Here is a 25,398-nt window from a genome sequence, read left to right as displayed (position 1 = left end):
TCAGGTATTTTTAGGGGGAACTTTTAGAGAGGCCAAGTCAACCCATCCAACTTGAGTATTGAGTCTAACTTACTTAAGAAGGCATTGCCCACTGTGGAGATGAATTGCTAAGGCTTATCATGCATAAGTGCATTGATCTGGGGGGAGGTGGGAATCTCTCTTTGACTTAATGCCATGCTTGCTTTGATATGATTTCACTGACTTCAAGCAATGTCTTCGTGACTGGGCAAGTGTAACAGACAGCAATGCAGTTTCATCCATGTTTTGAAAATTAGAGAATCTGGATTCTGAATGTGGGGATCTGGATATAGGGTGGAAGAAAAATGGGAATAATACCATGCTGTACAGTTGGGAGCATCTTGACAGATTTTTTCAAAATTATTGTTTATTTTTTGCAGCCAGACTGGAAAACAATTTTCTAACAGCCTGTAAAAAAAGGAACCACTATTGTGAGGAATACATAATTTATGAGTGAACTTCCTATCAGGGCAAATATTTTTGTCTTCTAAAACAATGGGGTTTTTTTCCTCTCCCTTAAAAAAAGAATTGTTCTTTTTAGGTGAAAAGGTGTGGGGAACAGGAGGAAACTGATTTGCTACTTGAGCTATTAGCATAGCATAGCTCTAGTTATGCGCCTAAACCCCATTGTGCTAAATACAGTGTAGAAGATTATATCTCAGGTTGTGTTGTGTGAGGCTTCTCCTAACTACCCCTTTGTCTTTTCGCAGGAGAGGTTCCAGATCTGTTCAGTGATGAAGACGTGGAGGGCATAGTTACAGAAGTTAGAGAAGAAGTCCAAGCCCTGGGCCTGATGGACACCAGGGAGAGCTGCTGGAGGCTCTTCTTGAGTAGAGTGCAGCTGCAGTTAAAAGTAAGGCATATTTCAGGGGCAAGAGGAGTGCGGAGCTGGTCAAAATAACCGCATATTTCAGTTATCTCATAAACCAGCATATGTTGGCATACTTCTCTTGAAAGGCTAACTCACTGACACGTGACACTGAATTTGCCTCTCACATTACCCCTTAACAGCCTTCTTTATGTGGAGGCTTGGCTTACACCAAGTTTTACTCCTAGACCTGGTTATTGACTTCCTGCCTGTTCATAGGAAAGTCACGTAGCTGCTCTGTGTCTTAGTTTCATGGTCTTATGTTTTGAATATAACGATGCATTTCAGAGAGAAGTGATGTGCTGATGAGGAGTCCGTGGTGCAGTTAGTGCAATTGTAAATATGTTCCCCAATTACACATACAGTAGTTCTGTATGTGTAGTCAACTCTTAAATGTTTGCACAAATAATTGAAATTTCACAGTAAATGTTAATTCTTTCTACTTTTCCTATGCCATTTAAAACTGGGAAAATAAAAATATCCACGTAGGTGTTTCCAGGTCAAAAGCTGTTTAGCAATGCACATTGTTAATATGATACCACAACTGCAACAAGTGTCTCTTTTAAACTCCATTTTAGAGGTAATGTTACTGAGGCAGACTGTTCTCTCCTGAAAGCTGGAAAGCAGAAGCTGGGAACACTGGTTCTGGAGTGGCATCTTTAGGAACTTTCAGTTTACGCAGGCTTCAATTTTACGTATCATCTGAAACGTGTATGTAGCTGATAAGAAAATTAGAAGTCTGAAAACTATTAACCCTTTAGAAAGAGAATGTTTTGAAAGGAATATATGCCCTGTACTTTGTGTATTAAACCAATCTGTTTGACTGGGGAGGAGAAGAGCCTTCCCATAGCAGATTATTCCACAGCAGTCTTTTGTGCAGGTTTTTTCTGCTTCTTCTGAAGTGTTTAACCACCACTGATCTAAAGACCATTCCTGTTTGGTTATGAGATTTTTTCAAGTTCTTACACTTTATAACATACCACTTTCTCATTTTTTATCTCATCTTCTCTCTTTTTCCTATCCTGCTTTAGTTTTGCTGATGTTCCCTCCTATCTCCAATTTTGTTGCCATCACCTCTGTCCATCCACAAATCTCTTCTGTAACTTAAAGGCCAGTGGAGATTGTACAGGATCTAGTGTGATGTATTCTGTATTGTTTTCACTTTTCCAGACTTCAGTGACGTGGTCAATAGTGGTGCTTACCTTCTGTATGTCTATTTCTAGTCAGTGCTAATTGTCTCTGTTTCATGACTATTGCATTTTTGTACATTTTTTAAGAAAGGATGGGAAAAAAATATGATGTCTAATATCTCTCTTCATTTTCTTCTTTCCCATTTCTTTCCCTTTGTGTTTTCCTTATTCCTCCAACAATTTCTTCTTTTTCTTTACTTTTTTTTTTTTTAAGGGCTTTTTGAAAGCCAGCTTTCAGATGCCTTCTACCTTGCAACAATTTCACCAGTCCCCCGCTGTGCAAATTAGCACTTCTGGAGGCAAGAACAGGAGATATCTATTCACGTTGCAGGGAAGCAAAGTAGAGACATTATAGTACTGAAGGAGACATAAATTTCATGAGTTAACAAACTGGCAGGTATCCATATGGACTTTTAGTTAGTGCTGGGTGACCTATCACCTCCTCCTTTCCCTAGATTTGAAGAATAAAAGACTAATAAAATGTGAAAGAGAACAAAAGGAAGAGTTTAGACAGTTTCAGAATGTTAAAGTTTAGTGAAGTGATATGGTCTTATTTTTTAATCTCATTTTAAAAACCCAACATCCTACATTAAGCCACATTTCCCTTGTGCTCACCTGTCATCTTATACCCTACAGTTCTGTTTATGATGAGGAATCTGTAGCTCAGGACCCCAAACTACACAGTGGAATTCTTTGAACCACCACAGCTCTTTGGTTTTGTGTTGGTTTTGTTTTGATTGTTTTCAGTCCAGCACTTACAATCAATTCTGCTGTTAACGTACTGAGAACATGCCATGTACGTAGGTGCAAATTTGTGTCAGTAGAAGTTGGAAGTATGTCAGTTAAAGACAGTGGATTGCACCATTATAAAATATGGGCCCACAATGGAAGTGTGTGTGAGGATGTATATGCACCTGAGGATTTCACAAGCTTTAGTGATGGATGAAATAAATTAAAAAGGAAGAATGCTGGTTAAGCAAACAAAGCTGATGGGCAAACATTGTGAATGGTAATGTGCTGACAGTGCTAATGCATGCCATTGCATAGGCTGAGAAGTTTCTAAGGTTCACAGTAATTTACTGGAGCTCTAGAAGTTTTTCAGTATCCCACGTCTGTGCAGTAATCATTCTTAAATACTCTGCATATTATAAAAAAATTTTTATAAAAGTAAAGGCCAGAAGAAGCAACTATTTCTCAAAAGCATGGATATGAGGCATGGCCAGTCAGTCCTGCTGTCTCTTGAGCTCCATCTAATTTTATTTTATTCTTTTGGTTGTGGCAACCTTTCAACATTTTCCCAAAAATGGTAACACCATGTCTAAATGCCTTGCAACACGTCCTACACAAACATACTCTAAAATGTACTCTTTCCAGTAAACATACTCGTTACAGCATTTCATCTTTGCATGTTTTCCAAGTTCTACATTTCCTACTAGCTCATCTTAGTTTCCTTAGTGCTCTTAAACATTACTGCGTATTCTAAAGCCTTACGTGTTATATGGCTTTTCTTCTGAACTGAATCTCTGTTACTTAGTCCCTGTGCAGCCAGTTTTCTTCATAAGCTATGGATGTCTACTACAAATACTTGCTCCCATTTCTTGAACAAGTTTCCTTATTGCGTATTTCCTCATATTTCAAAGTTTACAGCCCCTCAGTGGCCGTTGTGAAGTCCCAGCATTAAGAACTAAATCTGCTGGTTTTAAAGGAATACTGTTTTCTCCAGTTTCCTTCCAATAGGCAGACTTGGCTGAACTACTTTAGTACTTATATCCTTATAATGGTCTCCTCCTTGCATAGTCCTGTCAGTATTTAGCTGGCTCCCCGTTTTCTAAGGAACTCAGCAGTAAAGCAGTTTCATGCTTCAGCCAGAATTAATGTCAAACATACACGGGGTAGGTGCCCTGCATCACCACAAGCAATCTTGTCCATATTATTACTACTACTTTTCTTTTAAATTATTTTCAAATCCTTTTTCATCAAGAAACGTTAGCATTTTTCTTGTGGTCTGTTTCCTCACTGACAGAATGTCTTTATCTGTCAATCCGAGAGGAACTTATGCATCCCCGTCACAGCTCAGTTTTTGGCCAGCTCTCATGGTTTTCCCTTTGAGGGCATAAGTACACATGCCGATCAGCTTGACTGCTTTAATCCCAGCCAAAAAGAACCATGGGTTTAGGGTTTCTGGTTCTATGTTAAACTCATACTAACCCCAGATGTGACTATATTTGTTTCATTCAATGGGAAATTGATCATGCTGTCTATCACTTGATCAATCTCACCTCCCACATAATTTCTGAACTTGCCAACCAATTGCAACCAAGGAGGCAGGTGGATCAGGGACAGACAGACACAGTTACTGTTCCCCCCCCCGAATGAAGTCTCAGTTATGTTATTAGACAGCCGAGAAGCTATTGAGGATTTCTAAGTTCCATAGCGCACAAAGCAGCTGCTTCTGCAGTTGGCCGGCTCTTGCAGAGTTCCTGTTTCTCTATGAAAAGCTCCAGGCTTTTCTCATTTGGATGTCAGCCATCTTTTCTTGAGCACTTAGAGACTTGATTTTTAAGGATACAGCTGTATTAGTAAATCTGTGAGGTCTGTCTTGTGGTCCTGAGGAGTGGTGGCATGACATGGCTGGCATCCACGTGGCTTAGCTTTTCCCTTGCTCTGGTCACAAAATGATGGTGGTGGCATAGAGCCAGTTGAAATGATTCTTGGTCTGCACAGCTCCTTACTCCTGCTGCAGCACCATTTAGTTTCCCATGGATAAAATCGTGCAAGTGTACTAATACTTAAGTACGATGGGCCCTGTCAGACCAGCGGCCAAGCGTGTGTCAAGTCATTCTTTAGTTCATCAGCATTAAGATACGCTGTTGTCTGTCCTGCTCTACGTTCACTCAGTGAACCTAGAGAGCTTGCATATCTGAGATAAGCAGGAAGAGGTTGAACTGAGAAACACAGTGTAAGAGATAGATCTGTAGTGAGAGTGACATGCAAGTGTGAGGCTCAAATGGGACATTTGAGAAAAGAGGGGGTTTGTTTTCTTAGGAGTGGTGAATGCTACATGGAAGTTGATATTAATTCCACGCTATACCAGTTCTTTTGTCCACGTTGATTGTCTTCATTACTCAGTTGTGCAAATTTAAATCTTAAAAATGTCAGATGATATACTCTTGCATAGTCCCTCTCAATCCACATTTTTTTCAAAGAAAGGAATAGGTCTATTTTGGAGAACTTCCAAAATTTTTCTATTACTATTTGAGATACCCTTACTGTAATATTTATACCCTGGTTGTCTTGCAAGAAATGAAGCATTTCCTATTGCCTTTTTTTTTTTTTTTTTTTTTTTTTTTGGTCCTCTGTCAAATTAGACTGTCATTTATGGCCTGGACAGAAGATAAATGTTCTCAAAATATGACCTCCTTACTTAAGCAAAGATTGTTCAAAATGTAGTCAGTAATAATTACTCATTTTTCCTCACAGCTCTCTTGTTATCAGGTCGCGTAGCATCTTCATTATTCTGTGTGCGAAGCAAGCAGTGCACAAGGTCCTTTATAATAGTGGGAATTCACTGGGGGGAATGCAAATGAACCCTGAAAACATGCTGCATCAAATCCACGCCTGGTGTGATTTTACCAAACTTCACTAAAGCTAAAGGAGATAGAAAGGTTATGCCATGGTGAGGACCTGGTTGCCTGCTTTCTATGACTACCTTTTCAAGTATATGCTGTATCCTATATTTTTATTGTCCACAAAAAATAATTAACAAAGACATCTAATTATGTTATAGCTGGGGCTGTGCTGGAAATTCCTCCCTAACAATACAATATAGTAAAAATCACTCAGTTGTAACTTTGTGTTTTAGAGAAAAGTAATGGAAATTATAAATAGTGTGTTTGAATTTGAGCTCTAGAACTAGGTATTCCACTAATTTTAACTAATTTTACCTATTGCTACTTTTTTATTGGATTTAATTGCTTCTGTTCTTTCTCTGCAAGGTTTCTAGAATTCAGATCTGCTGCTGTTCTCTTTATTATTGGCTTTTGCAGATCCTCTCATCTAGTCCCTCTCTTCTTAGCCTTCATAGCAGTTCTTTTCAACTGTTATCTTCTGCTTTGTAATCTGCACTTGTAAAATTACAGCTAAGTATTTGAATATGTCTGCATTGTAAGCAAAAGATTGGTATATCTGTATTTCATGTATACTACATTCACCTGCCTTTAAACTAGCTGTTTTCAGGGATGTTCACAGTATAGTTATGACAGTTGAGTCTAGGATACTTACTCAGGTATACTTCCTTTTTCTTTGTTGGGCTTTCCAGCCGAATAATCCTGGTAGGACTAGTGTGTGCCTGGTATTTCTTGCAAAGACTTTCACTAGGACTTGCTTACCATGTTTAGCAACTTGTGATAGATGCGCTATTGCTTCAACTGTTTCTGTCCTGTTTGCCTTCACTTGTCACTCTGTTCACCGCCTGTTCTGTACTCATTAGTTATGGAAGTTAACTATTGAGAGGCTTTTGTGTTCTGCAGTTATCCACGTGAGCTCCAGTAGTACTGTGTTGGATAAGCACAATATTAGAATAAAGATTAGAACATACTACTATAATGTACTCTTTAAAATTTCAGAATTTTTTTCAAGGGGGGGCCAAGGGCAAGAGGACGACAGATGAGTTCTGGGTATAACCTAGTAAATCTAGAATTTAGATGCTAGGGTAAAGTTAAAAGTAACAATCCTGAAAAGTCAGTGTTACTTCTCAGGGATCTGCAGTTCATATAAACTAAAGCTGCTCCTTAAAGATACAAGTATTTCTTTTAAATCACTCGTAACAAATCATGTTGGGCAGAGAAAGCACCTTCTCCCCTAAAGTTCAACATAAGATTGATAGGGCATAAATAAATAAATAGGGCATAAATAGTAATCATTCCATACAAACAATTGTTTAATATTTGGGGAGGATAAAATACTACTCAGGGTACAAGACTAAGGAAAACACCAAATTCTGATTTTTGTTTGGCAAATGGTCCAAGGCTTTGATTTGGACCACTACTTACAGCGTTAAGTCCAAATATGAGCAATGTGAGTAGTGTAGGAGGATGTAGAAGATGTAACTTCTAGCAAGACTGTGTATGGCTTGCAGCTTTGGAGGTGCAATAGATTCAGTTTGGTACCACTGCTATAGCAAGGGCACTTGTGAGAAGCACATCAAAGCAGGGACAGATATCTCTAGGCTCTCCATTACTGCTGCTACCATAGCAAGGATGGTACGCAGATCTGGGAAGGTGGCTACTAGAGGAATAAGAGAGGAGAAAATGAGGTGTCCCAAGCATCAATATTGCTCACCATGCCTCTGTCATTATAACTGAAAATAGATTTTTATCAGAAAATGGGGTGACATGAATGAGAGGGAGAGACAATGTCTAATAGAAGGATACATGGTATAACAGAGAAGAAATTTCGGAAAACTCACAGAAGTGTCCAAGATCATTGAAAATTATGAAACAGACATAGCAGATTCTTCATGTATGTTTCTTCTCTGATTCAGAGTTTTGGGGTGGAAACCATTTATTATTGTAGCATTTTGATTTTTTTCTTCTGTGTTTGCCCTTCTTTCTCATCAACCTGATAAAATTTTGCTGTAAATTCCAATATCTTTCTGTGGTCTTTGTACTGCTTTAGTGTAGTTTTCATCACTTGGCTAGAATGGATTTCTACATGGACATTTCTGCCATTTGCCTCTTCATGCTGAACATATTCAAAGTAGATAACATTTTTCTTCTGTACCTTAGACCAACTTGCTGATCAGCCTGTCTTTGTAACATCCCTGGACAACCTGGACTCCATTGTGGTTTTGCATGGCTGTCTACATTTCTGCCTAAATTCTTGAAGATGGGGGAGAACATTACTTTCTTGCAAATATGAGAACATGCACTGCTGTTTGTAATTCTTGCAGGAGTCAAAGGTCACAAGTGATTTAAAACCAGTGGTTTCTCCTGCTGACATTCTCAAGTACTTTCTAGACAAATGTGCAAGTTGCCTGTGGTTAGAAGAATTTTTAGGTTCATGTAAGAGAGGTATTTTTCTCTGTTTGACAATAAACGAGATCAGTAGGGGGACCAGAATAACTACAGCAATTCAAAACTCTGTTTTAACAGGAAATAGTCCTCTACATCCCATTCCATGAGACACAGGAAAAATGTACTATGAGTTGTTGTATCTCTGGGAAGCTGGTAGGCATGTTGGAAATGGAATAGGTGCTAGTGAATACCTTCCTTTTAGAAATATAAAGAAGTAAATGGACTAAAAAATGGTGGAACGTGCAGTTAATTCACAGTGCAGTCTAAAGCATGGGCTTGGGGGCTCTGATTTATTGAATATTTATGGTTCACTCACCAGTAAAGATTTCTTTTATGCCCCATTTAGTATTTTAGTCTGCATCGTTTCACTTCCTGTCTGTCACAACATGGAAGAATATCACTGCTTCTGTTAGCCTTTCTTGCTTCTTCCTCTTACCCTTTTTTAGGTCTTTCAGTTTTTTTCTTTTAAGATTTTCACGTCTTCTGCCTTTCACCTCCTCTATTTCCACCATGGCTCCCAACAGAAGGGACCAGTTGTGCTTTTCTTGCTGTTATGCTTGGCCATATCACACCCTTCTGAAAATGGTGTCATTGATCTGAAGCCTTCAATAATCTCAAAATCCCACTCAGTTTGTGCAGCCATGAGAAAGAAGGTTTTTGTGAGATCCAGCCTGACCAGTGCTTGTGATCAGAGGCCATTTCTTAATTAATTTTGCTAAAAAGGGTGAGAATAAAAAAAGGGCATACCCTGTGATTCAGCATAAAATCCAAGCTTTACAAAATGTATAAATGTCCCTGGAAACAGTTTCTCTTCAAGTGGGTTTTCTGAATAATGGCAAAAGATTTTCTTGTTTTGACTTAGTTCTACTGAAACTTACTTATCTTTGCTCATAACTAAAAGTTAATTGCAGAAATGGCTGTCTTGTGTTTCCCATGCAGAGATTTATTTTTAGAAACTATGAGATAGTGGCAAGTCTTCTCCATTTTCTTTGTAATCTTCTTTCCAGATACCATAGAAGCTTTTTCCAGTGTTACTATCTACTCCTCACTTTCTCCCTCCTCTCTGACTGCTTTAAGATCCAGTGAAGTATTGTCTCAGGTCAACCTCCTCCTTTCTTCACTCCTTCCCCCCCCCCCCCCCTTCTTTTTTTTCAACTTTCTGCTCTTTTTCCTTTTTCATCCAGGTTTCACTTAATAGGTAATGTCAACTCCCGATTCCTCCAGAGGCAGAATAAACCTGTCACTTCCCTGGCATGCCTGACTGGGCTCTGTCCTGACTCTTGTGGCTGTTGAGGAAGTGATAAACTCTTGTGATACCATTTGGATGTTTTCTATGGGAAATAACAATATTGATGCCATATGGTTTGAGAAGCCCTGTACAGCCAAAATAGCTCATTTCATAAAAAGAGTATAGGAGAGACTCCAGTCCTGTGTTAACAGCCTGATGTCTGTCATTTTGCTAATAAACCCAAAGCAAATACAATGGCCAAAACACATGCTAACTGCAATAAGTAGGTCCACAGATGCAACTGAGAGACTAGAATAACCTTTCCTTCCCAAATGTGAGTTGCTTTGGGTAGGCCTGGTGATATTAACAGCCGATCACAAATTACTTTTGCTTTGAATATTTTAGCCTACCCTTGTTCAGATATCACTTTCCACTTTTGTAAAGAATTGTCCCTAAAAATTCACATACAACCTAAGATCCAGAACTCCTTTTCTTCCTGTTCGTTTAACGGGGTTGCAGTGCGTATTAAAATGGCAGGAAATGGCTTGAATAGATTTAGCAAGTCAAGAGCTGCGTTTGTGTCACCGTGACCAGCTAAACGTGCGCCTTCTGGCTGTCTGCGTGCCAGCCAGTCCCTGTGGCTACATTATTATTTATAGCTATCAAACCAAGTAACTGATACCAACGTGGAGAGAGGGAAAGGAAGCTGCGAGTACGCTGTGTTTGTACAGTGGAAAGGGAGTAAAACCTGTTTGCCCAAGGTAACATCCTAGCTGACGAAGTTTATTAGCTGCAAAATTTGTTTTGGAGCCTCAGCTGTGCACTGGCTGGCGCCGGTGCTGGGCCATGGTTCGTTGCATGCCTTTCTTTGATTGCCTCAACTTGCCGTGTGATTCTTTTCTGTCCCTTTTCCCTCCCTCATCTCCGCAGATTGTTCAGTGTTCCTCTCCTGCTGGCTACGCTGCGAGCGCGAGCTCAGAAGTTCCCAGCCATCGTTAACTGCGCGGCTATTGACTCGTTTCATGAGTGGCCGTGGGAGGCCCTGCGCTCCATCAGCAGGAGGTTCATTGAAGAAGCCGAGGGGGTTGAGGTACAGAGTTTCAAGCTCATCAGTCTTCTAAGAAAGCAATGGAGATTATTGAAAGTTCGATAACTGAATAAGCTGGAAAAAACCCAACGCTCTTTTTACTCCTTCTTGCATACTTGTTGCCTTCGGTGTCCTGCTAAAAGCTGAATTTTTATGGCGTGTTACTGCCCGGTTCCTTCAGCAGAGCTTAGAGAGCTGTCTAGCATGAGCAGAGAAGTGAGGGGAAAAGAGGCATGTAATTCATAGCACTGTTTTTGCAGAATCCTTCAAGTCTAGACTTTTTAAGGCCTCACAGAATTGATTTAACCCTTTTCAATACAGCTAAATATATTCACTAGTGCTGTAGCAAGTGAGGCTGAAATATTGCCGTGCACAGTTGTGGCTAACTAAAGAAGAGTTTTGCCCCTGTTCAGCAACTAAGCAGGTGAAAAATTTCCCCTGTAACCACATGGCAAATGCATTTAGAGTTTTAATATCTGGGCAATGACTCTCTTTTTGTTCCCGATTGATCTGGAGTGTGACTTGTTTGCTTTCAGAAAAAAAAAAAAAAAAGTCATGCATTAGTGAGTTTCCTTTCAGGGGAAAAAGGAATATTCTCGTACTCTTCTAAGGGTTTTAACCAGCTGCCTCTGTTGTCAGCTGGAAGGAAGAGCCTTCCCGTTTCGGCCAACGGTAGCGCCGGTCGGCGGGCAAATCCTCCATTCAAACCCAAACACACGGAGCCATCCTGAAATGAAGCCGAAGGAGAGGGGGAGTCTGCAGGGATGCCTGGGGCTGCTTCCAGGGTAACCCGCGGGCCCTTCCCCTCCTCCCCGGGGCTTGTGCGGGGGAGAGGGGCGGCGGGAGGGCGGCTCGGCTCGGCCCGGCCCGGCCCGCCGGGCTCCCGCGGGGCTCCCGCGGCACACGGATGCCTCCTGTAGGGCTGCAAGGGAAAGGGAGGTGTTCGCAAACCCTTGTCCTGTGTGTGTGTGTGTGTGTGTCTGTGTGATATGTACTTGCGTTTAATTCTTAGTGGGATACCAACTTACAGATTCCCATTTATTTGAAAGAAACTGGTAGGATTACGTGCAGGGAGAAAAGAGAATAGAATTTATTTTGACTTAATTATATTATTTTTTCAGATCCTTAACTAATTATATTTTTCTCCCTTGAAAATACATCTGGTCATCACAATTTAGGCTTTTCATATTGAAACTGTTTTATGGGGGGGTTAACTTTTTTGTTTTTAATTTAAGCATTATGTTCCTATAGAATTCATTTTTTAGATGTTTAGGAAAAATTTCACTGATCCAAGCAACAGCTGATGAGTCTCATTTCACATTGGCATTAACTGCTCCTGGTAAATATCTTCCTTCTTCAGTTCCCAGCAGATGAAACAAATGGCAGCTAACAAAATAACACGACACTTTATTGACAGTGAGTTAAGGTTTCTGTGTCATCAGCATACGTAAAGCAGCACTGGGTGCCTGAGTCATGTCTGCGTGTGCAGCCGATGAGAAGACCAACAGACAAGACTGCAGAATGCCAAAAATATTAGGAGGAGACAGGGGAAGGATTTGAAAGTGATGGGAAGAATGTACCCAGAACACAGGCCTTGAAATAACAGAGAAACTATGACAGTGTTATGGGGGGAGTGAAGGAGAACTCAACCAAGAGAGACAGAAGAAAAGCAAAACTGAACCAGAAAGGTAGGAGATGTGTACAGCAAAGAGTCTGAGGAGGAGTAAAAGGGAGGTGAAGGGAGAATGATCACAGAAAAATAGTGAGTAAAGGGAGGAGGGACAGGAGAGTTGCAGAGGTGTATTAGGATATCAAAAGAATGAGAGGGGCTGGGTGGAAAAGGACCACCCTGAAGAAGTGGGAATCTTAGCTGCAGTCTGCCATCCCCTCTCCGTCAAAGATTTATGGGAGGTGGTCTTCTTTCTTCCTCTCATCTCTAGTGCTGGTGTGTTAATACATCATTTCACTTGCTCCATTTTAGATTATTTCAGGAAAGCCTTTTGTTTGTTCTTGGTAGAGAAATCTTACTAGCCAGGGCTCATGTATGCCTGGACTTCTGAAACGTACTGTAATCATGCTGTCCCTTACGATGAGCAGCGTGAGGTCTGTTGCTGAGTGATTATTTTGGCATAATTGACACTTCGCTCCTAATTGTCCTTTTTCAGAGGTTTCAAAAATACAGCAACAGTAATAGATTTTGTTGTTGTTGTTGTTGATCACTGTATAACAATATTACAGTTTATTTTTAATTAGGGTATCTTGAAGTTAAGCTAATGATCTTTTTTTTTTCCTCTTAAAAGTTCAATACAAATGTGACATCATATCTACATTGCTTTAACAAAAACTGGAAAATTTCTGGGTTTAAATGGTGAGAGAAACCATAAAAAATTCACGGTGATTGTGGGAGTTGAGAAGGAGGTCTTAGATTCTCCATCTCCTTATCCTCAAACCAAGTCTACGTACTTTTCTGGAAGATACAGTTTATCCAGGGAAAGAAGGGGGGTAGACTGAGCTCAGCAGGGAGGTCATGAGCTGCAGCATCAGTATGTGCTATGAAGGATGCTGTGAATGTCCCTTCTGCCCTGTGTGAAAGTGTCTGAACAGAAAGAGCAAGTGATCCTCCCTAATTATGGTGCCAGTTGAAAATAAGTCCCATGAGCATGAGCCCCTTTTCACTCGGAAGGACGCTGGCCAATGTGTGGGTTAAGGATGAGACAGTGAGTTCAGAGATATTTGGAGGGAAGTGGAGAGTATCAGATATTTAATCAATTTGGATGTCTTTGATTTCTTGGGAGAAGAGAAAGGAAAAGAGCCCTCTTCTGTTTCAGTACTCAAATTGCTAAACTTAATTTTAAAAGAGCGCAAGAAAAGAACACTGTGCAGCGGTTCTGAAATCCATGTACCGAGCTTAATGAACTTACAAAAGTGCCTTTATACCTCATTTGCTATAAAACATGATGTATAGTATTTTAAAATAACGTCTCCGTTTTCAAATTCAACATGATGGACAACCTCTCATCCTTACTTTTAGCAGGTGTCACATATCAGCACTGAGTGCAGAATAAAAGAATCAGGATTTTTAAATTCATCCCTTTGAAAATAACAGCAATGTACATCTCTGCCATTTCCTTTGAGTATTTTGCTGTTGCTGTCTTGCATGTTGCTCCCCCTCTGCTTAGCACCAAGCAGCGCACGCTGTGAAGCATACCAAGGATAAATTCGTTATGCTCTCAGTTTATCGCACTCTGAAGTATTTTACAACATGTGGTATGGCAAAGCAGCAGCCCAAAGTACAGTGACATTGGTCTTTTTTGCTCTTTGCTCAGCATGTTTCAGCTAGCTCAACTTAACTGCAAAGAGTTAAGATTCATCAATTTGGTGATTACCATTTTACATCCTGAGGAAAGTTATAGGGAGGACGCAGGCAAAACTCCTGTCTAAACTCTACTCGTAACTTACACTGGGGTTTTTTTGCATGCTTAAAAGTCGGTCAGCCAAGGCCTAGAATAGAGAGACTGCATAAGAATGAACAGACTTCACCCTTATATTTTCTTTCAGGTTGTATATAGGCTTATTGCTCAGTCATCTTTAGGACTATTGAATGGTTTTGATTTGTACCAGTCTAATTTTCATTATTGGCTTCAAGCTACTTTATGCTTTCTAGCGAACTGCAGTTAAATCAGATTTTGTTACTGTATCAATTCTTTTTTGTTTGCCTCTTTTTTAATAAAGAAGGCTAAATTAGCAATAATAATTTCCTTTGCCTGCAACCCTGAATGGGCATATATTGAAAAGTACAATGCAGTATTAAAAAAAAACCAAAACCTGGAGATAAATGAATGGCAGAATAAATAATTTATGCTAATGAAATTACTGCAATTAGTAGTTCCACAATGACCCTTTTAAAAGCCACAGCTGTTAATGTCAGGAAGTGCTGTCACCGCTGACCTTATCATAAGAGAAAGTGACAAATTGAAAATGCAGGGAAGACCAATCCTCAAAGAGGTCTGTTCGGGAACGATTAGTGTTTTCTGAAAACCAGTGTGAATTACAACCAGCTGCTCTCTGGCTCGGCGTGTCTCCCATGCTGTGCCATTTTGTTAAGCTCGATAACAATAGTTATTTTGCCCCATTGAGACAAGTTGTCTCGGGCCACTTCCAGCTCTACCGGAACCCACTTCTTCCCTCACTGATTTACAAATGAAACTGTTGTTAGAGGGCTTTTCAGGGCTGCTGAGTAGAGACCTCTCATAAGGATCATGTGTAAGGAGGTTGTCTTTCTCTAGGAAGAGCTGTGCTGCAGGGTACGTGTGTCACGAACAATGAAAAAAGGAGAAAAAGGCTGAAACACATTTCAGTTGGAAGCCAAGCGCTGCTCAAATCTGCATAAAACGTCCATTCCTGCTGACTAGCCTTGCTTTTACAAACAGGTTTTTTTTTTTTAAGATGAATTTATGCTAGCTTTGCCTCAACTAATGATGTTCTGATTTTTTTTATCTGTAAAGCAATTTATTTCTGCTTTCTCTAAATGCAAATCGTTCTTTATTTAGTTCCTGTTTTAATTTCTGTTTTTGTAATCATAGGTGAAATAAGTATTCTTCTAAACTAGCTTTTAAAAGTCACAAGAAAATAATGAGGTTTCTTACTGAGAAAAATGGCAAGTCTTTCTGCATCAACCTGATTGTAATATTAATGATGTAGGCTTAAAACATTTAACTGCATCAACAGCCACTCGTGAGCAATTTTCCCAAAGTTCCCTAAGCATTATTGACAATGCTTTGGTAAATTATGTGTGACTTTCCTAAGAGTCGGTGTAGCTCATTTAATTCATATTAATTGATTTTTAGGCTTCCCTTGATTAATTGAACTGGGTTCGTCTTGTACAGAATGCAATAAATAATCATTAAAATGAGGGAGATGTGACTCCACAAATTATAAAGTTTAAGTATGCTAGAAGTCATAGAGGACAAAATGGAAGTTAGTTACAGTGATGGAGTTAAATGGGTTTTCTTAGTATTTCCCTGTTAATTTTGCATACAGTCCTCTTTCTTAGACCTGTATAGGCATATATTCTAGTAATATAGGTAGATAGGGTCCTTTAAAACAAACAAAAATTAATTTTGGCGGTTTCTTATTTCACCTTTATCCTGTGGAAGCATATTCGTATTCAAAGTAGTATAGTAGTACCTTGTATTTGCTAGTTCAGTTCTCAAAAAAATTTAGAAAAAGGACCTTTGAGCTTTAGTCCTAGAACTACCTCTTTTCTTGCTGCGAGAGGTGAATAAAGACAGGCATTTTAGCTCTGCGTTTTGCTCAGAAATACATGACTAAATGACCACCTGGAGCTGTTTTAAATACGTCTAGCCTGTTTTGGTTATGATACAGTATGTGAAGAGTTTTCCAGCCTCACGGCTGCATTTTCCCCCCTGTGACGAGGGAGACACCCCATGCAGTGCTGTGTGGCACCCAGTGCAACCCCCTGGGGCCACAGGACCGCTCTGGGGTCCTTTCTGCAGCGTGCTGAGATTTGCTTGGAGCTGGAGGTATACTTTGTGGTTTGATGCGTGGGTGGCATGTAGGGAAGAGTGTCAGCTGTCACAGCTCAGAGTGGCTCTGAATTCCATTAAGTCGTAACTACTTTTCTGGTCAAATACCCCTTGAAACTGATAGAAGATCTCTTCAGCACAGAACCGTTGCTGATTCTTCTGACATTTTAGGATATGTAGAGACTCAGCTTTCAGAAGCACTCCACAGTGGTCTAATCCTGCCCTCATAACAGTTTATGTTAGTTTATCACTGACTTTGACAAGCACAGATAAGCAGGGACTTGTACGACTTCAGAAATCTAAATCATGGAGTCCAGTTCTGTTCAATCTGAAGTTAACGGCATAAATGCACTTCACTCTGAATAGGAATTTGATGATATACGAGGTATGTGGGTATCAGTGTGATTAGAGTAACCACTCTGTTGTATTTCTTTTACCTATACAGGATTTTCCTTAAATAGGATTTCCAGAGCTGAAATAGAAAATCCATACAGTTTTAACTCTGTGTATAGCAGTATAGTGACTGATTTTATCTTTGTTTCTAGCTTTTAGGAGTATTTATTAAAAAAAATAAATGAAAGTATGTTGAAGCACTGAGCTTCTGTGGTGATGAAGACTTAATGAATGCCAGTGCAGAATTAATTAATTTATATGCAAAAAAAAGTTGAGGGAGGCTCATTTTGCTTTAATGTTTTTTACATGCTGACAAAATTATGTTTAGGGTAGACTGAAGAATAGATTTGTGAACGAGCTGTCCTTAGAAACATAACCTTTTCTGATTTATATAGATAAGCTTAATTTTGGAAACATTTCTTTGCTCCTGTGTTTACATTTGTTCTTGTTCCTTGGGTATGTTCAGCCACTCATCCAGGACTCCATTTGTGACTTCATGGCTTATGCCCACACCAGTGTGAATATGCTGAGTGCCAAATACAATCGTAAGGACAGGCGATACAATTACACTATTGCGAAGACTTTTCTGGAGAAAATCATGTTTTATAAGATCCTCCTAGAGAAGAAAAACAAGGTGTTGGGACACATGGAGCGCTTGGTGAATGGCATGCAGAAGCTGAAGGCAGCAGCTTTCCAGGTAAACTGTGAAAGTCATAACCTTTTCTTTCATTCTTTATAAATAATCTTGGGTTTATTGTGAATAAAACAAAGTTGTCACAGCCCCTTTTCATTAGATTGATTAGCTGTGGGGTGGCATTTTTGTGTTTTATTGAAATTACCTCATTTTGGAAACTAGGGTTGTTTTTTTTCTTCGTGTAGAGGCTCTTTGAACTCTTTAGCTGTCTTTGGAAAGGGGTCCATCCATTTGAGCAAGGACAAAGTCTGGAGGGAAGGGGACTGTAGTGGTGCCACAGTAAAAGGGTGGGAGGGGAAGCAAATGCCACAGTAAAAGCCAAACCATGGAGAGAGAAGACGCAGTTCTGTACGTGGGGATTTTGTGCATGGCCAGTGACCAGCTTGAGCGGTAATGAAAGCAGGAGGAACAAGTGTGGAGCCTTTCCATCAGCTGTTGTCACCTCCTTGTGGGGCTAGTACCACTTAGCCCCCAGTCAGTACTTCTGCCTACAGTTCCATTTGTGGCTGGTCAGTCCACAAAGACAGAAGGGAGGGGAAACTGCTTTGAAGCCTTTCCCCCACCCCACCCACACACGCGTTCCATAATCCCTTTTGCAAATGCTGAAGACAAGCTGTAATCCAGCAATTTCTTTATTAAAAATAAAAAGTCTGCATGTTTTTATAAAAAACTGCGAATGAAATGCTTAGTTGCAGTCTTTACGTAACGTGGCGTCTTGGTGCTACAGCATCAGATTAATAACAGGAGCTGGCTGGCTTCTTCCCACTTTGCCAGCTGAAGACCTGCAAAAATAAATGGTCAACAGAAAAGGGTGACTGCTTTTTTAAAGTCTATTTTTAATAAGGTATCCCATGCTAATAAATTATTAAAATGCTCTTTTTCTCTGAATTCTAATTTGACGATGACCAAAAGGTAATTTGACAATTTCAAGTGCTGCATGCTGTGCTAGCAGACAGAGCCACAGCTCTTATCTAGCCAGGTGCTTGAACACTGAGCCATTTTTATCCTGCACTCTGGAGCTCTACACAAGAATATCAAATGCAGCACTGCTTAGTTTTTTCAGAAAGAAAAAGACATAAAGTCAGCTGAAATAAATCGAAAAATAAAGTGAGTGGAGAGATTTGGGATCTCTACAGTCATCTATTACAACTCAGTATTACAGCTTTGTCTTCTCATTTCATAATGGTCAAATTTGAAAAGGTAGATTTTGTAGGTCTTATAAGATTTCAGGAGCCCACCAAAGAAGGAGAGCTCTCAAGACCTTCCATGTAATGAAAGTTCAAGCCCTCTAATATTTGTCTTCCTCTTTGTCTTACCCCTCCTATCCAAATCTGGTTAACAAGAGCCCCCTCTGGTTAAAATACAGCCTTTTATCATGAATAGCTCCTACATAAAATGCTTGAAGGGATTGGGGGAAAAAATAAAAAAACCCAAGTATTTGAAACAATTCCTTTATATGTGGAAAGATATTGTCGCTGGATATTTTGATATGGGTTTCTCGCCTAGCAGGCAATAAATTGGTATTTCAGCAAACTAACAGGTAGTCCTTGTTCATCAGTCTCTGAGCCTGTCTTAACCTTTCAGCAAACCTCTGCTGGAATTATCTGCTCAGAGTGATTACTAAGCATTTTCCATAATGTCCTTTTACATTTGCATCTTCGCTAGGTGCTGCAGCTGGGCCTTATTGCACCGCTGAGACACCTGGTTACAAACACAACCTCAGCAGCTGGACAGACATCTGAGCATCTCAGGGGAGCTGCGGGGTCGCTGGCGGGAGCAGTTAGGCTGTTCTTATTAAATTCTTTATGTCAGCAAGATTCTGTGAGCTACAAACAGGGAGTTGTCAAATGGAAACAAAATAAAAAAGGAGAAGGCAACACTTTTAGTACTGAGACCCACGAAACAAGAATTTTGTTTTCAGTTCAGCTTTTTGGGGCTTGTGTGGTATAATCTGTCCAGAACTGTAGCTAATGACCCTTGCTCCCAAATAATGCATTACCTTTTGCCCAGTAGGTAGAAGATCTAAAATACAAGCTTGCTTCTCGAGAGGCAGAACTGCAACTGAGAAATCAAGATGCTGAAGCTTTGATTGCTAAGATAGGGTTTCAGACTGAGAAAGTGATCCAAGAAAAGGCCATTCCAGATACAGAGGAGCAAAAGGTCAGTCTAATTCCCCCATTTAGTGCTGTTGAGCTATATTTAGCACAAAATAAACCTTTTTAGGTGAACAGTTTTGAACAACTTCCTCTCCAGGGAGCATAAAGTCTAAAGAATTATTATACTTACACATGTAACAGCATTTCACACCGTGATTACCACTTGACCTTTCTTTACATTATGCTTTTTCCCAACCTTTTAGCTGTTTTAATGAGATGAAAGAACAATAAATACTGAGCTCATTCAAGCATTTAATGGATGTGGATCTTGAGAATCAGACCTATTTTTAATACAGTAAAGGTCAGAGAGTCATCTCTGAGCACTTCAGATTTCGAAAGGCTTTGAGGCTCTAGGTAAATTGAACAACTCAATTGATACAGAAGTTCATTCCAGTATCTCACAATATTACAAGTTGCAAACCTTGAATTTTAAGATTATAATAGCATACCTAATAATATGTGTCATCAGTGTTGAATCTTCTTTTATTTGCTCTCAGTTCAGCCTGTTAACATTAGTTATCAACATCCCTGTTGGAAACACAGAAGTTTACATGCAGTAGTCCTCACCACAGAACAAATAGAAATGCATAATTTCATCTAGACTCTCAAATTTTCATCTACTGTTACAAGCACGGTTTTTGAAATAAAACACCAGCAATATGGAATGCTGTAAACTGAAGTTCCTCTGCCTTTAAACTCCGAAGAGCTCATTCAACTCTAGCATTTTGCTTCAAAATCTGATGTACATTGTGTCATTTATCAGTACTGCAGAGAGAAATTTTTAATTGACTGGTAATAGTTGTTAATGCCTGATTTTGAGCTACGGAAACTTCATGTTGCCAAGAACTTTGTAAACAGTTTTCAGATACTGATCAACAGGGAAGGCTATACTTTCTGAGCAATCAAAATGGTCTTTCATTTTCTTCTGTTTTGTTTCTTAAAGACTTATTATTATTATTAGGTGATATTTAATACTTTTCTAATTACTTTGTGTCTCATCCTGTTACTATTGAGGGAGAAATTATTTTTGACACCAACATAAATGAAGACTGGATCGGGACCTTTACATTTGTCTGGATTATGCTAATTATGGACTTCAGCCTTTTGCTGATCCATATCTTATCTAGGACTTAAAAATTGCTATGAAGTTTAAAGTCCAAGTAGTGCAATTAATTAAACTTGCACAAATTGGATTCAACAGCTCAACATCCTACCAACCACTTTTCAACGGTGCTTTTCCTCTATTGGTTCTATATGCTTCTGATGGATTTGGATGATCAAAATACATCCTTAACACAATTCTAATTGCTTCATTAACTAAGTAGGTGAAGCACACAGAATGATTATCATGGGATAATCACATCTTTGGGCTACTTTGTTTAAGGGATGAAGTTCAGCACATGACACTAATGATCACTATACTCCCCTGTTCATTGCTTTATTGCGCTTCTGAAATGTTTTTATTGGAAATGAAAGTGTCATTTTGTGCTATGTTAATCTAAAGCTATTTCATAAGGCTGATGATGGTTTCTAAATATTAATCTTCTATAATTTCTGTTACAAAAAGAAATAATTAGAAAATGAGAATACATATTCCAGCTAAGTAATTTGTGAATACTTTCCATAATTGATTAAAATTTGTCACCCTTTAAAAAATTATTTTGGGTTACCTGTTCCATAGATTTCAAACTGGAGTTTATAAGGGTTTTTTGAGTTTTACAACATTAAGCCAGTAAATACCTTGGAGGTATTGCCTTAGAGTAAAGCATTGCTTCAGAAAAGGTGAAGAGTGGAAGTCACTTTAGATCAGACTCACCAGGAAAAGTGAGGTCAGTCTGGATGCCCCATAAATGTGGCAGAGCTACATATCTGTATAGTAATCAACAAGGGTCTGACTATGAATGTGACACTGCTAAGGTTTTAAAATAGTGGGCAGTAACACTGCTGTCATTTTACTGGCCGTTTTTGTGCTCTGAATGATGCCAGCCAGAGTGGTTTACAGATGCATATGCCATTGCCTTTTAAAATGGGACCTACCCCCTCGAAGGAAGAAAACATGCAGAGGATGGTGTAGGTACATGGGTGATAGTGACACTAGCTGAGGATTAGGAGCAAAGATGAATCCAGACTAACCAGCTTTTTTGATTTACCTCCCTCAGCTGAAGTGTATTCTTTATTTACACGGTATATTTGAGCCACTCTATTCATGGTCTGATTGCTAAGGGCACACTGCTTCCAGCTTTTCTAGCAATTTAGCCATCATTGAAGAGCTCTATACCGTAGAAGTTATTGATGTGAAGGGGACTAAACTTCTGGAGATGGGGATGAAAAGCTCCTTCATCTCTTTGTGAGGGAAGTAGATTTGAGAAATACTGTCCTAAGGCTTATATACAACCTGCTCTGTTTCATTTTTCCTCCCTTAAAAAAAATTATCTTGTCCCATATTTTCTTTGGGCATCAGCAAGCAAAGAATAAGAAGCATAAGAAAAAAGAGAGACAGAACTGTAATGCAGCTTGTGTGACTTAAATTAGCTGGGTTTTTTAATGGAAAATATTGTGTCTTGTTAGAAGCACTATGTACTGTAAATGTAATCCTTGTTCACCTGGTTACATCCTTAAAAACTTTAACAGAAGGAGCATTTGGCTGTTCTAAACTTTTCGCTTTAAGTTAATTTCAGTAACATGGGTTTCAAACCATGTTAGAGAAAATAAAAAACCAAAGTAAAACTGCAACTTGTATATGCAGTATTTAATTTAGAAAACTTGTTGTGGCTAAGATGCAAACCAATAAACATTGGGAATTTCATCCTAAAAGCTACTTCACAAGAGTTGGGGGAAATATTTAACTTTTGGTAACTTGTCATTTGTAGTGTAATGCATATTGATTCTTAATCTTTGCTATTTCCATGGACAGTGTCTATGTGTGTCCCATGTAATAAGTGTATACAGGAAAGTGCCCCCAACGATTGCAGAAACACATTTTGTAAGGATATTAAATTCTTATAGAGACCTGTTACTGCCAATGCATAGTGCTTGATCCAAGTATTAACATCTTGATCACTGTAATATCCTCTTTCTCTATAATTACTCTGTTTAAGCAAGACCTGACAGGAAATGAACCTGTGAGATGAGCATGAGGTACAAGGATAAAGATGAACCAAATATAACTAACTTCAGCCCCAGGCAATGTATCCTTAAAAACGTGTACGATAATCTTCCAAATACGCAATTGCAGGTGATACAGAACACCCTCCAGGGTTACTCTACCAGATGAATTTGCACCAAGGAAATCATAATCAGCTTTTAAACAGATAATTAAATCCTTGCAGAAAGTTGTGGAGACACTCAGATTTCACTTAAAACTGATGCTAGCCGCTGTAAAGTTACTGATCTAAGCCACTCTTAAGCCAAAATAAGTGTTTTGACAAATCTGCTTGGATTGGTATCTGTTTAATTTCCAAACCTGAAATTAAGTAAGTATAGTGTTTTCATATAGGTTATTTCCTTTTCTCCTGTTCTTTGCCTTGTTGAGGCCTATGGTTTCAGATCTGGAGCTGAGGAATTAAAAGAAAAAGGCAAATTTTCCAAAAGGAGTAACAGACTGCCCTAATATTCCCCAGGTTTTTGTACAGAAACTTTACCTGGTCTCCTATCCTGCATTACTAAATCTCTCACCCTTGCATCCTACAGTATTATATAGAGTCCTCAACACAGGAGTCCTTCTGAATTTTTGTATCTCACACAGTGATCTCCAGGTTTCTGTTGGCAACCAGGAACATTCACTATCTGATGTGTCTTCACAAGCTTACAGGCTCCTTTGTTCAAAAGCATCCATACAGATAGGTGGTATTTCACATCCATACAGACATGCTTGATCACAGTCTAGTAGACAGGTACATCTGCCAGAAGGACAGTCTTTGTACTAGCAATTTTTCAGCAAGAGGTATTAAAAGCCTATCTAGAAGTAAAGAAAAAATATATACATAAATACATATTACGCTTCTTACAGCTGGTCCTCTCTTTTATGTCCTTAGATATCAAAATGGCAAAGAAAGCATTACTTGCAATATTTTGTGTTGTAGTCTCCTATGCAAGAAAGAAATTAGGCATCACACAAAATCTCTTAATCCAGTACCCATTTGAAAAATATATGTGGTCTATTGTCATCTCACAGAAGTGAGCAGAAATTGTATAAAGCTGTCACATAGTCCTCTCACAACATTGTGGTGGTAGTGTGCTGTCCTTCATTACTCTGAAGGAGAGGAGGCTGTGCTAAACAATAGTTAGTTAATTAACCTGAGAAGTTTAGTCTTACAAATGCTGAAGTGATCTATGACAGACCCGTATTCCTTTCACCATCAACCTTGTGAGCGCTACCAAAATTGTGTGGAAGTGCCATATTTTCTTTAGTAAGTGAAAGGTAAAACTTCTTTTTCATCAGGTTTACTGCACATATATTTAACATGATAATAAGAATAAGGCAAAGTTCTTGAGGCCAGAATTGGAGCAGCCTGTGAAGAAGTGAATTTGAAAAATTAATATTTCAAGTACAAACCATTTTTAGCAGATAAAGCATCAGTACCTGTTCCTTACTTTTCAGTTTGCAAAACTGAGCAGCAGAAGGATGATAGAGAATATCTAGTTGTTATAATAAACAAGATAAGGATTCTTTGTGATGATACAGACTTTTGTCCATAAGTATAAACAAAAATGGTTTCTGGCATGCCAATCCAAAGCTATTCTGTTTCCTATTCGTCTCTTTTAGTCTCAGTGTGTTTTCCCCACAAAGAAGGTAGTCAGCAGGTTTCCACCTCCTATCTCAAGCTATTGTCCTTATAAGGGCAGAGCAACATGCAGGGATGCTTCATGATTCAGAGCAGCAGGGAAGAAAGGAACTTCGTGTACCAAATTTTGTCTCTGGAGCAGTGAGAATAAGTGAGATCTAGCCACCCAGAGGTTAAACTACTGCTTTAGTAGAAATAGCAGGTACCATATGAGGTTATAAGTCACGGAGAAGCCTGTTAACTTCTAATGATTGTAGATAGCTGATTTGCCAGCGCATCCCTCTGTCTCCAGCTCCTTATCACATTATCCTCACCACATACAAGGCTTCACTCCTGAGCAGCTGCATGTGCTAGCTAACGTAGAGCATGTAGGAGCTTTACTGAAGTGAGCAGTGGCTGCCTTATGGATGTCCTGGCACTGCAAAACTCAGCTGTCATTGAGGGTCTTGCCCACCAGCTCTTAGAATCATGGAATCATGGAATGGTTTGGGTTGGAAGGGACCTCCAAAGATCATCTAGTCCAACCCCCCTGCAATGAGCAAGGACATCTTCATCTAGACCAGGTTGCTCGGAGCCCCATCCAACCTGGCCTTGAACGTTTGCAGGGATGGGGCATCCACAACTTCTCTGGGCAACCTGTTCCAGTGTTTCACCACCCTCATCGTAAAAAATTTCTTCCTTATATCTAGTCTGAATCTACCCTCTTTTAGTTTAAAACCATTACCCCTTGCCTTATCACAACAGGCCCTGGTAAAAAGTCTGTCTGCATCTTTCTTGTAAGCCCCCTTTAAGTATTGAAAGGCCCCAATAAGGTCTTTCCAGAGCCTTCTCTTCTTTAGGCTGAACAACTCAAATTCTCTCAGCCTTTCCTCACAGGAGAGGTGTTCCCTCTGATCATTTTTGTGGCCCTCCTCTGGACCTGGTCCACCAGGTCCATGTCTTTTCTGTGCTGAGGACTCCGGAGCTTGACGGAGTACTCCAAGTGGGGTCTCACCAGAGTGGAGTAGAGCGGCAGAATCACCTCCCTCGACCTGCTGGCCACGCTGCTTTTGATGCAGTCCAGGTTGGCTTTCTGGTCTGCAAGTGCACATTGCCGGCTCATGTCCAGCTTTTCATCCACCCGTACCCCCAAGTCCTTCTCTGCCGGGGTGCTCTCAATCCCTTCATCCCCCAGCCTGTATTGATACTGGGAGTTGCCCCAACCCAGGTTCAGGACCTTGTACTTGGCCTTCTTGAATCTCATGAGGTTCATGTGGGCCTGCTTCTCAAGCTTTTCCAGGTCCCTCTGGGTGGCATCTTATCCCTCAGGTGTGTCAGCCACCACTCAGCTTGGTGTTGTCTTCAAATGTGCTGAGGGTGC

General features: G+C 39.7%; 1 protein-coding gene across 1 annotated transcript in view; it reads left to right on the top strand.

Annotated features, from left to right (window-relative positions):
* DNAH11 (dynein axonemal heavy chain 11) overlaps nt 1-25,398 on the top strand; it is a 166,536-nt gene that overhangs the window by 84,403 nt on the left and 56,735 nt on the right. Inside the window, 5 exon segments of the mRNA XM_041122452.1 lie at nt 729-871; nt 10,309-10,334; nt 10,336-10,468; nt 16,871-17,101; nt 19,112-19,258. Coding sequence (XP_040978386.1) covers nt 729-871; nt 10,309-10,334; nt 10,336-10,468; nt 16,871-17,101; nt 19,112-19,258 — 680 coding nt within the window.

The sequence above is a fragment of the Aquila chrysaetos genome, chromosome 3 (genome assembly GCF_900496995.4).
Source record: "Aquila chrysaetos chrysaetos chromosome 3, bAquChr1.4, whole genome shotgun sequence".
NCBI classification, from domain to species: Eukaryota; Metazoa; Chordata; class Aves; order Accipitriformes; family Accipitridae; genus Aquila; species Aquila chrysaetos.
This window is presented reverse-complemented; position numbering and strand designations above follow the sequence as displayed.